Source organism: Pseudorca crassidens, chromosome 13, assembly GCF_039906515.1.
Source record: "Pseudorca crassidens isolate mPseCra1 chromosome 13, mPseCra1.hap1, whole genome shotgun sequence".
NCBI classification, from domain to species: domain Eukaryota; kingdom Metazoa; phylum Chordata; class Mammalia; order Artiodactyla; family Delphinidae; genus Pseudorca; species Pseudorca crassidens.
Window position 1 is genome coordinate 51236807 of NC_090308.1, and position 16317 is coordinate 51253123.

The window sequence follows — 16317 nt, forward strand, 5'->3', positions numbered from 1 at the left end:
TGTCTCCCATAAATCTGGTCAGAAATTACTTTTGATTTTGTTGATTAAGTTAAACAGTCTATAGTAGGATAGAGTACGGGGTACAAGTGGTCCAAAGTAAGATAAAAGACTACGATAAAAATGATAGATCTTAAAAAAGAAACTGGTTTATGCACTAAACATTTTGTGTTTTGGTCTAATATTAACATGACATCTGTGTAAAATGACAAAAAGAACCGGTGTTGAATCACATTCGTTATATTTCCAGTCATTCTGCATTATCCCAGATGGCTAAATATGTTCTTTGCATGAAGTTTGAATTACTGTGTACGTTTAGTGTCCTATACGACATTTTTGTCATTGGTAGAGATTTCAGTAATTAAAATGGGAAACAGGAGCTTAGGTTATTTTCCTTACCAAAACTATGTTCCTTGGAACCACATTACTGTGATGGTTTTCGTGCTCTTGTACATTGGATGTCTTAAGCTGAGTGCAGGTTAGAGGATCCTTTCTGTATAATTACAGGAAGGTCTTTCTTTCCTTCAACACTGTGATCTGACCTGTGACAAATCTGTACCATAGTATGTAAATGGCTAACAAGTCAACTGCAAACCAACTGAATGTACAAATCTTAGTGCTGGTGCTGAAATCTCTTCAGAATAGTGATCATGATCTCAAAGTTTATTTCAAAATTTGCAAGCATCAAGTGTCAGTCATAACTGAAGATGAAACACTAATGAATTTTCATGCTTTAGGTGTACTTGCTTTTTAGATTTTTTGGTTCTCTGCTATTTTTACCATACTGTTTCATTTAAATTTCCTACACGCAGAACTTCCCTGGTGGCGCAGTGGATAAGACTGCACTCCCAATTCAGGGGGCCTGGGTTGATCCCTTGTCAGGGAACTAGATCCCACATGCATGCCGCAACTAAGAGTTCACATGCCACAACTAAGGAGCCTGCATGCCACAACTAAGGAGCCCTGGAGCTGCAACCAAGGAACCTGCCTGCCACAACTAAGGAGCCCTTGAGCCTCAGCTAAGGAGCCCACCCACTGCAACTAAGACCCGGCACAACCAAATAAATAAATTTTTTTTTTAAATATAAATAAATTTCCTACACGCTAACTTCGTTTGTGCCATTGAAATAAAATTGCAGTATATTACATTTATAAAAAAAGAAGAAATACGCATCTGTTCCTGTTTTATTCAGTGCTTTTTTCCCATCAAGAATAGGAGTTGAGGGCTTCCCTGGTGGCGCAGTGGTTAAGAGTCCGCCTGTCGATGCAGAGGACACGGGTTCGTGCCCCGGTCCGAGAAGATCCCACATGCCGCGGAGCGGCTGGGCCCGTGAGCCATGGCCGCTGAGCCTGTGCGTCCGGAGCCTGTGCTTTGCAACGGGAGAGGCCACAACAGTGAGAGGCCCGCGTACTGCAAAATAAAGAAAGAAAGAAAGAATAGGAGTTGAATTTTGTCAAATGCATCTTTAGTATATCTGGAGAGATAATATGGTTTTTATCTAGGTTTATTAATATGATATTAACTTCACATATTTTAAAATCCATTCTCAGATTTCCAAAATTAAATGCTATCATTTATTCGCAATGTTTTATGAAGCAGTTTACGCACTGTTTCTCCCCAAGTGGCTTTTTGATTATTACACGATACTATGTTGCATATTTGTAACTGTTGCTATAAGTGAAACTCTCTTTTTGTTTAAAAGCATGTAAAATTAAGTTGAGAATTTGATCTGACCAATGGGTTGAAGATTCCCTTCAACATGGTGAAAGAGGTGGGGCTAAATCTAAGATCTTTTTTTAATGGTGTCTAAGTTTTCTTATTATTTTTTATTTTGTCCCCAAATAATGGTGGAAGGAGAAGGATTGTGGTATGGGTGGCAGGAAGTAAAGTGTTTGAGTTAATTAATCCTTCTGGATGGGTTCTAGTTAGTTTGAGGTTTCAAAGAAACACCGTAAAATGAGCATCATTATGTATATCGCTTCATCATTCTTGTCCTCAGAGAGCTAACTACCTAAAGCAGAGCTGTCCACTAGGGTAGCCACCAGCTCCTTGTACCTATTGAGTACTTGAAATGTCACTAGTGATGTGCTGTAAGTGTAAAATATACACTGATTTTGAAAAGTTAGTGTAAAAAAAGAATGTAAAATATTATTAATAATTTTATATTGATTATATTTTTTATTTTATTATAGTAATATTTTAGATACATTGGGATAGATAAAATGTCATTAAGATTAATGTCACCTGTTTCTTTTCACTTTTTTAATGTAGCTACTAGCAAATTTTTAATTGCATATGGGGCTTACATTATAATTTCATTGGACATCACTGGTCTAGAGTCAGTAGGTATGTGTATGCTTATGCTTCCTTAAAGATACTACCATGATTTTCGTAATGTAAAAAGATGAAATTAAATAAACTACAGTTATGTCTTCCCTTATCATCTTGTTTCTTCTTATGGGAATAAACTTTGATGAATAGTATGATCTAATCATACTCCATTGTAATGGGTTACCTTCTCTCTGATTTTTTCTATCTGCCTGCTTATAAGAGAATGCAGTTCCTTCACTATGCCCTTGACATTTTAACATAAGTTAAAGACAATAGGATTCTTGTGTTTTGGAATATTAGCACTTAATTAAGAACTGATATGAATCTAGAAGAGAGTTAGTTTGAAGGTCTAAGTTTCTAATTTTGCTTATAAGTATATTTTCATAGAAGTTCCCTAGCTCAAAATAAAATTTGCTTCAGCATTTCTTTCATTTTTTCCCAATTACCCTAAAAAAGCAGTTCCCACCTCCTTAGTTCTCTTTAGGTAGAGGTCAGGGTCAGCATCTTTTAGTTCTGTCTTGTTGCAACAGCCTGAGTGTTTTGAATAGTTCATTTTTTAATGCTTATTCTTCAAAAACCTAAACAAATTACTCCTCAAACCTTTTTAATCTTGGCTTTTGTTGCAATTTTTAGGAAAATCATATCACAGATGATATTGGAATATTAACTTGGAAGAAGCAGACTTTTCTCTCCCATGGTGCCTTATTAGCAAAGAGCTGCCAAGCTGCAATGGAATTAGCAAAGCATGATGCTGAGGTTCAGGATATGGCATTTCAGTATGGGAAGCACATGGCCATGAGTCATAAGGTATTTGCATACCCTTTCTATTTTTTCTGTATTTAAATAGCTAAAATGATACACAAGAAACATTTTACAGTTTAATGAACTGCTTTTATATCTCAAAAACTGTCTATTGAGTACATAAAATCTATCATTCGTGGTGGTTATTACATAATATAAACAGTACGATTGGTGAGTACTGTATAATTTTGATAGAAAGCTACAGCTTACTTAAACCATATTTGTGATGTTTGTCTCTTCTTACCACCTGAAAGGGTTCTTGAAAGAACTCTTGCAAATTATTAAATAACATGTAATGTTGTCAGTCACAAAATGGAAGAATATTTGCATTTTTGTTACAGTTCCCTTATAGTTCCTATGTAAAACAAACTGTGGAAAGTTAATGAAATTTAGAAATATATGGAGCAAAGTTGAAAGCTTTAATTCCAATAACTGATTCTTTTGAATGGGCATAATGAAATATAAAATGTCTCAAGATTAGCTGTTATTTTGTTACCTCCATGTATATGTAATTTTAAATTCCATTTAGTACGTATTTCTTAGATGCCATTTAAATAGCTCATAAGAAGGGGGAAATATATACAAAAATATGTAATATCTCCAGGTGAGTTTTTATGTCCTTTATTAAATCTTTGATTAATTTATTTATTATTTGATTATATTTATTAAATAAATATAATTTATGATCCTTACCGTGAACTTAAAAAGCAAAATAAAGGCTGCTGCCAAATAAAAAAGGAATATGTTAGGGGAAAACTATTTTAAAAGTTTTTTTAAGATTATTGTTAATCATATGAGCTGTTCTTTTGCTTATTAAAGTACATCTAAAAACTGAGTTCCTTAAGCTTAATTTTTCACTGTAGTAACTGGTGCTTTCTGAATATGACTAAAACATGCCAATGTATATGCATTTCACTGATTTAACTCTTTTCACTATTCCTCCTAGATAAATTCTGATCTCCAGCCTTTTATTAAAGAAAAGACCAGTGACTCCTTGACTTTTAATCTAAACTCAGCTCCTGTAGTCTTACATCAGGAGTTTCTTGGAAGAGATTTGTGGATTAAGCAGATCAGAGAGGTAAAATGAAATTACTCTTATTTTAGGTACCAATAGTATTTGGTTGATTTTAAAACATAACTCATATTTTATGATGATCTAAGACTGATCAGCCATATAGAGCATATAGATCAGTCATATAAGAGCTTATTCATATAACAGGTAAAATTCTTAATTTATAATATACATTTTTGAGAGGTAAGTGTTAGTTAAAAGTTAGAGACTGTAGTACTGTGTTTTCTTATTATCTGAATTCATAGAATACTGCAATACAAAATCTGTGCCTGTGGTAAATACGAATTAACTCAGATGATTTTTTTTTTCTAAAGGCTTTCAAAAATTGGGCTATGGTAATAGCATCACCCTTTAACTGACGGCAATTTCCCATATGTAGACTCTAGCACAAGCTGCAGAATTCCAGGGGTTCTGCCTGTCACTTCATTGGGTTATTTTAAAACAAACTTGGAAAAAAAAAAAAAAAACTTGGATCCTGAGTACTCAAGTTCTGAGGCATTATCAAAGCAAAAAAAAAAAAGTGTGGTTAAGTAAGAGGGGTAAAGGGACTTGGGTGAATTTTCTACTTTTTTGTGGGGGAAGGAAGGTATGGAAGATGAGAGGGAGCTTTTTTAGGTTTTTCTTAAATCCAGAAACTTTTTTGGGGTTTTTTAAATCCAGGTACAAAAAGTTCTTGCCTTTCTATCCAAAACTTCATGGAATTTATTTAACTTGGTGGTTCTAGTTGATTGGGTTAATCTGAGACTGGACTTGGGAAAGCAGGCACAGCTGAGGCGGAGGTAGATGGCACACTTCAAGTAGAGAGAGCCTGAGATATCTGCTTTTGGAAAGATAAGATTTTCCCTCTCCAGCCACTCCTCCCTAATAGATCTCAAAATACTTACAGCCAGCTTAAAATCCGTTATATTCACCAGGTAGAAAATGAGAGGATTCCTTTCTGGGGAAACTGTCAAACCCAGAGGAAAAGCCCTGCAGATGTGGACTTTTGGGGCTCCCTCAGTAAACATGCTGTAACCCTGGCCAGCTGCCTTACAGTGAGGTCCACCAGTTGACAAGCCTCAGAGTATCCAAGGGCACAGAACATCCAACTGAAGTAGAATAGCTATTAAAGGACCACTGGGCATTTGAAAGCAGCCTCTGCCATGAAAGAACAAGTCAAAATCAAACTGATTAAAAAAAAAAAAAAGGAGGGAAGTTAGAGGAAACAGAGGCAGTGCAAGGGGGAAAAAAGACATTTCCAAATGTACTACAATCAATATATTCAGTGAGATAAGATATTAAATCCATGAAATAAGAACAGGTGATATGTAAAAAAGGACAATTCAAGAATAAGAAATCAGAATTATAAAGTATAAAAATATGAAAGCAGAATTAAAAAAAAATTAGAAGAAGGGGCCTCGCTGGTGGTGCAGTGGTTAAGAATCTGCTTGCCAATGCAGGGGACACAGGTTCAAACCCTGGACCGGGAAGATCCCACATGCTGCGGAACAACAAAGCCAGTGCGCCACAACTGCTGAGCCTGTGCTCTAGAGCCTGTGTGCCACAACTACTGCAGCCCATGCACCTAGAGCCTGTGCTCTGCAACAAGAGAAGCCACCGCAGTGAGAAACCCATGCACCGCAACAAAGCATAGACCCCCGCTCACTGCAACTAGAGGAAGCCGTCACGCAGCAATGAAGACCCAAGACAGCGAAAAATAAATAAATAAAATAAATAAATTTATTTTTTTAAAAAATCAGAAGAAGAATGGAAGATATTAAAAGAATCTCCCAGAAAATTGACTAAAAAGATAATAGAAAATAGAAAAGATAAGAAAATTAGAGGACCAATCTGAGAGATCTTATATCTATTATGAGTCCCAGAAAGAAACTTAATGAAAATGGAGGTGAAAAATTAATAAAGAATTAAAAGAAAAGAAAAATGCTAAGAAATGAAGGACCTGAAGGTGTCTCCAAATTGAAATGGCACTCTAAATTGTGAATTTTAAAAGACCTACACCAAGTGACATCATTATCAAATTTTGAAACAATGGGGATAAAGAAGAGATCTTAATACTTCCAGAAAGAAAAACCTACGTACAAAGGATCAAGAATCAGAATTGTCTTAGTAGTGACACTGAAAGCTTCAAGACAATGAAGTAATAACTTCAGCATTCAAAGAGAAATTGTTTCCAAATTAGAATTTTATGCCAGTCATATTATCAAGTGTGATGTTAAAGACAATTAAAGCATAAATAAAGTCTCAAAAAACTTAACCTCCTAAGCATCTTTTTTTAGGGAGCTGGTGATGTATTCTATCAAGGGAATAACCAAGAAAGAAAAACATGTGGAATTTAGGAACTAGGGCATCAGACATAGGTGTGAGATGATGGGAATTCCCAGGACAATATGAAGGGAAGAATAATAAACAACAACAAGAATGCCAACAATAAGAGAACTTACTTTGTGCCAACCACTGTTCTAATGAGAAACCTGAAGCAGAGAGAGATTAACTTGAGCACAGTCACACAGCACTGGTAAGTGGTAGAGCCAGGATGCAAACCCAGGCAGCCTCACTACAGGGCCCACATCTGTAAGTACAATAGCATGCTACATTGTCTCTCACCCATGCAAGTCCTAGGCTGATGGCTCTGCATCCAGGCTCAATTGGGACAAGAGGACAGAGATCTCCAGAAGTAATATCTCCAAGGAAACAATGGAACTGATGATCCTCTAATGTACTTGGCCATATTGAGAATTTAGGGACAAATTAATAACAGGAACATAGAAAGTACCAGTTAAGAGTAAGAGTACCAGTTACCACTGCTGCATAACAAATTACCCCAAAACTTAGCTGCTTAAAATAATCATTTTATGATGTTCATGGATTCTGTGGGTCAGGAATTTGGACAATGCACAGAAGGGATGACTGCTCCATGATGTCTGGGGCCTCAGCTAGAAAAACCCAGAGGCTAGAGGTGATTCAGTGATGCTGGGGACTGGAATCATTTGGAGTCTCCACTCACACCTGGCACCTAGGCTGGGCTGTCAAGAAAACCAGGCTTCTTAACAACCAGAGTATTCACACGTGGCTCCTCCACTTGGCTTGGCTTCCTCACAGCATGGCAGCCTCAGAGTAGTCAGACTTCTTTCTTGCCAGCTCAGAACTCCAAACACAAGTGTTCCTTCCAGCAAACAAGGCAGAGGCTGCATCTTCTTTTATGACCAGCCTCTGAAATCACACGCCATTTTCATGATCTCCTATCAAAATAGTCACAAGCCCACCCAGAATCAAGGAGAGGGGCTGTATACCTCACCTATCACTGGGAACAATTTCAGAGAATTTGGGGCCCACGTTTTTAAACAGCCACATTAAACATATGATATGAAATGAGGCAGTTCTTAGGTGTAGTGAATAAATTTTTAATGTATAAGAAAGAAAATGTAATCATAATACTTAACATGGCTTAGAGGATAATATTTATATAGCATAAAAATGTAAATACCAAATACTGATTTAAACCAAAAAGTATAATCACTGGGGAGAGGGTAGTGGAAAGGAATGTTTTTGGTCACGTAAGAAATGTAATTATTCCTTTTATCATAGGATCAATAGATAATGTCTTAAAATTTAAAAATCAAGAAAACAGTATTTGAAGATAAACAGAAGAAACAGCTAAAGTGAGGGAAATGAGACAGACAAAGTCTGGAGAGTGCTAGGATATTTTGTTAGAAGTCTTGTGTTATTAGACTCTTTAAATACTATACATAATTTAAACCTTTGGTTTAAAAGTTTATATACTTTGCTATAGTAATTGCACTCTAGTAACGTATCCCAAGAAAAATAACAGAGATGTGGGCAAAGATTTACATATTAAAATATGTAGTAAAATACTAATTATAAAAGGAAGAAAATGAAAATTGATCCATTTGAAAATAGAAAAAAGTTAAATGAAGTATAGTACAATAAAATATTACACAACTATTGAATATTGTATTATGAGCATTGTGTTTGTGTGTGTTTTGACAGATGAACCAAAAATGTATATACAGATGGTGTTAGTGGCTCTAATTGGATTACATTAGAATACATTGCAGATACACATTTTGGTTGAAAAGATCCAGCTAAATATGTTAAATGAAAGCTATCGGGGCTTCCCTGGTGGCGCAGTGGTTGAGAATCTGCCTGCCAATGAAGGGGACACGGGTTTGAGCCCTGGTCTGGGAAGATCCCACATGCCGCGGAGCAACTGGGCCCATGAGCCACAACTACTGAGCCTGCGCATCTGGAACCTGTGCTCCGCAACAAGAGAGGCCATGACAGTGAGAGGCCCGTGCACCGCAATGAAGAGTGGCCCCCGCTCACCGCAACTAGAGAAAGCCCTCGCAGAGAAACGAAGACCCAACACAGCCAAAAATTAATTAATTAATTAATTAATTTTTTTAAAGAAGAAAGCTATCAAGTCTCCGTTGGCTATTCACATATATACATATATATATATATATGTGTGTGTGTTTGTGTGTGTGTGTGTATATATATATATATATGAGCAGCATAGATATGAATTTTAAAGAAGCTTCACAGAAAAGGAACATATTTAACTCTTAGTGTCTTTGCAAGCATGCAAAGTTGTAAATATAGACTACATGAGAGTCCAGGATTTCCTAAACAACTGGTGAAATATTCCCAAATCATTATCTTCAATTTGATTTTCAGTTCAAAGGGATATCCTTTCCAAACAGCCTATGCCTTAGGCATTATCTCCAGTAAATTAAATAGATTTTGTCCAGAGGTCAGTAAACTGCCAAGATGACACCCATGAGCAGACGAGGTTACATCCTCCAGCCTAGGTCCCCTGTGATCATCTCTAAATCCTCATCCTTCAGGAAGAACTGGCAGTTTATTGCCCACCTCTCAAGGCCCCACCAGACTGCTGTGATTTGCTCCATGGACTTCGGGCCCTTCTCCTTATATCTACATGTCTGAGTCATGAACAGGGTCACAGAAGAAGAGAAGGTGAATTTGTCTGAAGCAAATAAGAAATTTAAGAAATCAGTTTCTGTCATGCAGGGGGCAACATTTTTCAGATTAAAGACTCCTTACTTGAGTTTATTTTAATTTTCTAAATTTTATTCATGTTTATATAAAGCTCTCTATAATAATGATCTTGTTCTGTGAACACTGCCTAGTCAGGGTTAGGGAACACAATTTGCATAACACTTGAGAGGGACATTCTATCCTGAATCTCAAGGAGGCTACTTATTAATCCTGAAATTAGTTCTAGTGCTCTCTTTCCAACTTTCTGTGATATTTTTCTCCTCTGCATTTTTGTAAACCTTTCTTCTCCTAGGTTTTGAATTTTATTGTAAGATCCTTAAGGATCGTAGTGAATTTACCTTTGAATTACCAATAGTCCTGTATAGTAACTTACTTGGAATAGTCATCTAATTAGTATTTGTCAGAAAGTGTGTGTGGTGTGGTCTTCGGGGGACAAAACTGGTGGCAACCTGTTCTGTTAAATAGAAAGAATCAAGTTGGTATAGCAGAAATGGTCCATAGAGGACCAGGATTTGGAAGACCTGTATTCCAGTTTGGGCTCTGCTAGCATCTGTTTACCTTGGTCACATTCTTTAACATCCTTCTTCTTATTTTTTTTGCAAAATGATGGCATTGAACTAGATCCTTTCTAAGGTCCCTTTCAGCTCTCAAATAAATCTAAGAAATTTCTTTAAATAATCTCTTAGGCAAGAGATGCATTATAAGAAAATATTTATCTCTATTAGAAGCTAAATACTGTCTTTGACACTTAGAAATAGAAAAGTCTTGCTCCCAATGATGGAAGACAACTATGATTTGTTATTATCACATGTAAAATTATAGACAGGTTTGTGTCCCATCTCCCTTTTGATTTCCTGCTTAGGGAGAGTGAGAATTAATGACCGGAAAGGAAGGGAAGAGGGGATCACATACCCTTAGCGCCCATTCAACATCACTGCGAAGCCAAGAAGCACAGCACCTCTGGAATTTTTCATATCAGGCCCTGCTACCCCCTCCAACTTCCCCGTCCTCCCCAAATCTTAAGATCGGATAGCTGTCTTCCATCGCACCCTCAGGTGTACGCACACTATGCACTTTCGTAAGAGGCAGTTTAGAGCACCAGGCCAGACCAGAAACAGATGAAAAATATTTGTTAAGCAATGTCTCCATACTAAATTCTACAGATCCCTTCCTACCTTAATTTTAAATTTAAATTTATAGCTGCTGAAAAATAATGATCAGGTTAAAAATACTGATAGTGAATGGGTGATTCACCCTAGGGAGGTGAAGTCATTACTCAGCTATCATTTTGATTCCGAATAAAAGAAGGTAGAATCCTTCAGAGAACCACAGAGCTCTGACTCTCTCAGGGAGTCCAGGGGCTATTGCAGGTCAGCAAACTTTATTTTTAATGATCCTTCTAGTTTTCTGCTGCCATTATAAGTCACCTGAAGAAATAAGAATTATGATTATTTTTTTCTTGGCTATTTCTGAAAGTATTGAAATGTCACTTAGGCTTGTGACATTCTGCCACTGTCATAACCATCCATAAAATACCTTAAGTGAACTACATATTACCAGTGCTAAACTATAACTCAGTTGTCCCTAGATATCCTACTTTTCCTTCTTATTCAAAAAGTGAAACAAAAATTGCTAGGCAAGGCTGATGTGCATGAATATAACACATATATATTCTTAAACAAAAGAGAAAGTGCACATTCAGAGAGTTCTCATGAATGCCACATGATATTTTTCTAATTATTTAAGTTATTTTGAGTTGTTTCAAAAGGAATAATACTGACAACATCCTCTACCATAGAGGGTGTAGAGTGTGGGCATTTGAAAGGACTATATGAGACCACAAAGACTATGAAATGGCTCTAACTATCTCCTAAGTTAAAATATTTCTTAAGATTTTCTGAGCACTTAAGGAAACAAAGTGCTTGACTGTAGGAGATACAGCAGTAAATTGCCTGATGGTTGTCTTGGCCTTGTTAAGAGAAGCACACAAATATAAGGAATACTGTAATTGATGCCAGTGGGGCAGCTCAGAGGAAAAAGAGTTTGAATCCTGTTGGAAAAGTCAACAAAGGGTTTGTGAAGTAAGTGATATCTGAGATAGTCCTTGAAGAAGATCTTGACAACAAAGATGGGAATAAGGGCTTCCTACACAACAGAAACCATGAAAAAGGGCTGCAGATGGGCAAGCATGCAGTGTATTCAAAGAAAAAAGAAGTATTATAATTTGGATGGAAGGTGAAAAACATGGGGCATATAGGGATAGATGAAGAATTGCCAAAATAGTACATAATGACTATACTTAAAAGACTTTGGTTCAAACAAAAACATGTATAGCAATATTTACAAAAGCCAAAAAGTGGAAACAACCCAGTGTCCATCAAATGATGAATGTATAAACAAAATATGGTATATCCATGCAATGGATTATTATCCAGCCATAAAAAGGAATGAAATATTGATACATGTTACAACATGACAAAAATGTTCTGGAACTAGATAGTGGTGATGGTTGCACAACATTGTGAATGTATTAGATGTCACTGAGTAACATAAATTCACATTTATGTTATGTGAATTTTACGTCAATTTAAAAAAAAGGATTTTGGGATGTTTGTCTTTAGAAAATGAACTTGATTCAGAAGTCATGGAGCAGAAATTGAAGTTTCTGAGCCAGGTATTGTCAAGGTTTGAAATGTGTTTTAGAGAGGTATATCTAACTACGTTATATAGAATCAGAAGAACAAGGAGATACTATAGAAAAGGAGATCAGTCAGGAGGTTGTGAGGAATCTGTTCATAAGTGCAGGGAAAAAGTCCTAATCAGAGTATTGGCCATGAGAACGGGAAGGTAAGGAGGTTAGGTATAAAATTCACTTCAGAGAGAAAATATATAGGACCTGAAAACTGATATGATAGGGAGAACCTGGCAGATATCTACTGGGGAGGGGTGGTCAGAGGCCAAAACGAGGATTTTGAACTTAGATAACAGAAAGAATTGTGCCATAGATAAAAACAGGAAAGTGAAGTGGGAACATTGGCATAAGTTTGGTTTTTGACATGGTGGCTTGAGATACACTGTCAGGGTTGGTGGACATCACCTTGGGACCTGGGCACAGGAGGAAACAGCTCAGTTCTTCTGTCAGCCTCATTTCCTTGCTCATGGCTTTCTGAGATCTGGGTAGATTTTTTTTTCTTAGTCGAACTGTAATTTTATATTTCACGTCTCTTCCGGATTCCAAGAGTGCATAGTAAGGAAAATGGATTGTAAGTGATAACAAGACTTCTGCTTGAGGGAAAAAAAACGGGGCTGGAGGAATCAGACTCCCTGGCTTCAGACTATACTACAAAGCCACAGTAATCAAGACAATATGGTACTGGCACAAAAACAGAAATATAGATCAATGGAACAGGATAGAAAGCCCAGAGATAAACCCACGCACCTTGGGTCACCTTATTTTTGATAAAGGAGGCAAGAATATACAATGGAGAAGAAAAGCCTGTTCAATAAGTGGTGCTGGGAAAACTGGACAGCTACATATAAAAGAATGAAATTAGAACACTCCCTAACATCATACACAAAAATAAACTCAAAATGGATTAGAGACCTAAATGTAAGACCGGACACTATAAAACTCTTAGAGGAAAACATAGGCAGAACGCTCTTTGACATAAATCACAGCAAGATCTTTTTTGATCCACCTCCTAGAGTAATGGAAATAAAAATAAACAAATGGGACCTAATGAAACTTAAAATCTTTTGCAAAGCAAAGGAAACTACAAACAAGACGAAAAGACAACCCTCAGAATGGGATAAAATATTTGCAAACGAATCAGTGGACAAGGGATTAATCTCCAAAATATATAAACAGCTCATGCAGCTCAATACCAAAAAAACAACCCAATCCAAAAATGGGCAGAATACCTAAATAGACATTTCTCCAAAGAAGACATACAGATGGCCAAGAAACACATGAAAGGCTGCTCAACATCACTAATTATTAGAGAAATGCAAATCAAAACTACAATGAGGTATCACCTCACACCATTTAGAATGGGCATCATCAGAAAATCTACAAACAACAAATGCTGGAGAGGGTGTGGAGAAAAGGGAACCCTCTTGCACTGTTGGTGGGAATGTAAATTGATACAGCCACTATGAAGAACAGTATGGAGGTTCCTTAAAAAACTAAAAATAGAATTACCATATGACCCAGCAATCCCCACTACTGGGTGTATACCCAGAGAAAACCATAATTCAAAAAGACACATGCACCCCAATGTTCATTACAGCACTATTTACAATAGCCAGGTCGTGGAAGCAACCTAAATGCCCATCAACAGACGAATGGATAAAGAAGATGTGATACGTATATACAATGGAATATTATTCAGCCATAAAAAGGAACAAAATTGGGTCATTTGTAGAGACATGGATGGATCTAGAGACTGTCATACAGAGTGAAGTAAGTTCAGAAAGAGAAATACAGATATCGTATATTAATGCATATATGTGGAACCTAGAAAAATGGTACAGATGAACTGGTTTGCAGGGCAGAAATAGAGACACAGATGTAGAGAACAAATGTATGGACACCAAGGGGGGAAAGTGGTGGGGGAGGGTGGTACTGGTGGGATGAATTGGGAGATTGAGACTGACATATATACACTAATATGTATAAAATAGATAACTAATAAGAACCTGCTGTACAAAAAAATAAATAAAATTAAAAAGAAAAGTGATAACAGGACTTCTGAACAGAGAGAGATTTATCATGTAAATGATAAAAGCCCCCTCCCCTTTTTTTAATGGGTTACCATAGCCTTCTGCATCTGTCTATTTCTTCCTCTTCTCGCATCAAACCAAAGGAAGAGAATACGAGAAAGTTAATTCCATGGAGATTGAAATTTGCCTCCAAAAATTAGCTTTCCCCGGTGAAGGAGATGGTAAAATCAGGTACCCAAGTTCTGAAGGGTGTTCACTTCCTTGCAGATGCCTTCTGCGCTCTCTTATTAGTAGGTAAGAATGGTCAAGATAGCAAAGAAAAGGCTTGCCCTGTTCCTTTATATTCTGACACCTTTCCAGCTCCGTAACTGGAGAGCCCAGCAAGGATTGCTTCTCCTCCCAAACCAAACTTAGCTAGCTGGCTGCTTCAACTTGGGGGCTAGCAGATCTAGTAGATATCTGATTTGTGACCTTTTAAAATCCTCATACACTATACCCAAACAATTTTGGGATGTGTCCTTTCTCCGTTCCTCTGTCCACCAACAAATCTCACATATATATACTAAACTCCACCTCTTAATACCAATGCAAATGCAAGGAGAGTTTGTTTTCAGTAAGACATGTTTTCTCTAAAGAAATTGATGATATTTCTTCCAGTACCAAGGCAGACCTTTAAAATATCATTATTTTTTAAATATCATTATTTTTGTAGCCACCAATATGATATTTTACTCAAACAAGAATCATTAGTGAATAATTGGTTAAAACAATTAGATGAATGGTTAGTAGGGAACTGAATATTCACAGGGACTCAAAGCACCCTACAGATTACTTATTGAAGACAAAGGGAGGAAGTGAACAAACTTAGTCTCACCAGTAACGAGACAACTGATATTGTATGACTCCTGATGTAATGGAGAAGTGTTCAGCATCATCTATGTAGGAGTCTTTTCAAAAATATTTTAACCTGAATCTAATCATGTGAAAACAATTAGACAAGTCCAGGAGAAGGGACATTCTGCGGGGCAACTGACATGGATTCTTTTAGAAAATGCCATATTATAAAAGAAAAGGTGGTGGTGTGGAGAATGTTGTAGAATAGAAGAGATTAAAAAGCCGTGACATCCAAAGGGAATGTGTGATTTTTAATTTGATCTTGGATTGGGATTAACATAGCTCTAAAGGACGCTACTGGTTGGACCAGAAATTTTGAATACGGACATTATCTTAAATACTATAGTAAACGTTAAACTTGTTGGATGTGGTCATGGGTTTGTAGTTATGTAGGAGAACACCATTGTTCTTAGGAGATAGATGCTGACATATTTAGGGATGAGATATCATTATGTTTATAATTTACTCTCATATAGTCAGCAAATGATCATCTAGAGAGAAAGCAAAGATGACAAAATATTAGCAACTAATTAATCTAGTTGGAGGGCAAATGGGTGTTCATTATGTTCTTTCAACTAAAAAATTGGAAAGAAAGATAGTTTTTCTTGAAGGCTGAAGAAGAGAATCTTATTTTTTAAATTGTTATTCTAAAATATAGCTGGTAGCATTGGGGAAGAATAACATGATAAGAAGAGATGATCAGTCTCTAGCAATTTCTGCACTCCCTGCTGTGGAATATTAGTTTTCTGCTTTTAGAAAAAGGTTTTTCCATATCCAGTTTTCAAGTCCAGATAGCAGTAGTTAGAAATTGGAAGCAGTTCATTTATGTCATCCAATCCTTCTTTGTTACCTGACTTATAAAAAAGCATTTGTTTCTTAAAGTAAAAGACCACATTGTACATCCATCACTTACCAACAGAGAATCTATCTGCCTTTGGTCTGCAGAGACTGGTATATAAACCTTTGGAATTAATCCCTCTGTGCATCCTCTCAATCAGAGCACTGGCTTTGTTTGCTTTGGTGTAGAATATTGTTTTACAACGCTCACTGTAGCTGTCAGAGGAGGCCTTCAATGTCATGAGCACTGGCACACTAGCTTGTCTATTTTCACATTTTTTTAAGATAAAACAAGGTTCAAACCACACATTCTCTGTGAACTGCTAAAGACTGGGAAAAATTACTTTCTTTTCTCATGACCTGGATTGACAAGGAGCACACCTACAGGGGGCAAAAGATGAGTGAATCCCTTTTAAAGACCCAAGTAATGAAGCCCTCAGGGAATCGCCGTGTGTGGCAGAATTTACAGTGGTTTCTGGAGACGAACAGTGTGGCAGGAAGAGGTTCAGGACTGCCGGCTATTGAAATACAGTCTGCATTTATTTTATATCAGCCTATTTTGGGCCCCAGTGAGGAAGTTATTTTAATATCTTGCTCTGCTAGGAATATACATGGTAAGTGGTAG

The 16317-nt window shown here is 36.8% G+C and overlaps 1 protein-coding gene across 7 annotated transcripts in view; it reads left to right on the forward strand.

Annotated features, from left to right (window-relative positions):
* PDSS2 (decaprenyl diphosphate synthase subunit 2) overlaps positions 1 to 16317 on the forward strand; it is a 263347-nt gene that overhangs the window by 205079 nt on the left and 41951 nt on the right. For 6 of the 7 annotated variants that reach the window (XR_010933790.1, XM_067702440.1, XM_067702437.1 and 3 more), the window contains 2 exons: positions 2963 to 3136; positions 4077 to 4208. The exons of the other annotated variant lie outside the window; for it this stretch is intronic. Coding sequence is in view for 5 of the 6 variants with exons in the window: in XM_067702440.1 (XP_067558541.1) it covers positions 2963 to 3136; positions 4077 to 4208 (306 nt within the window). In the remaining variant the exon portion in view is untranslated. The remainder of the gene's footprint in view (positions 1 to 2962; positions 3137 to 4076; positions 4209 to 16317) is intronic. 7 annotated transcript variants of the gene reach the window in all.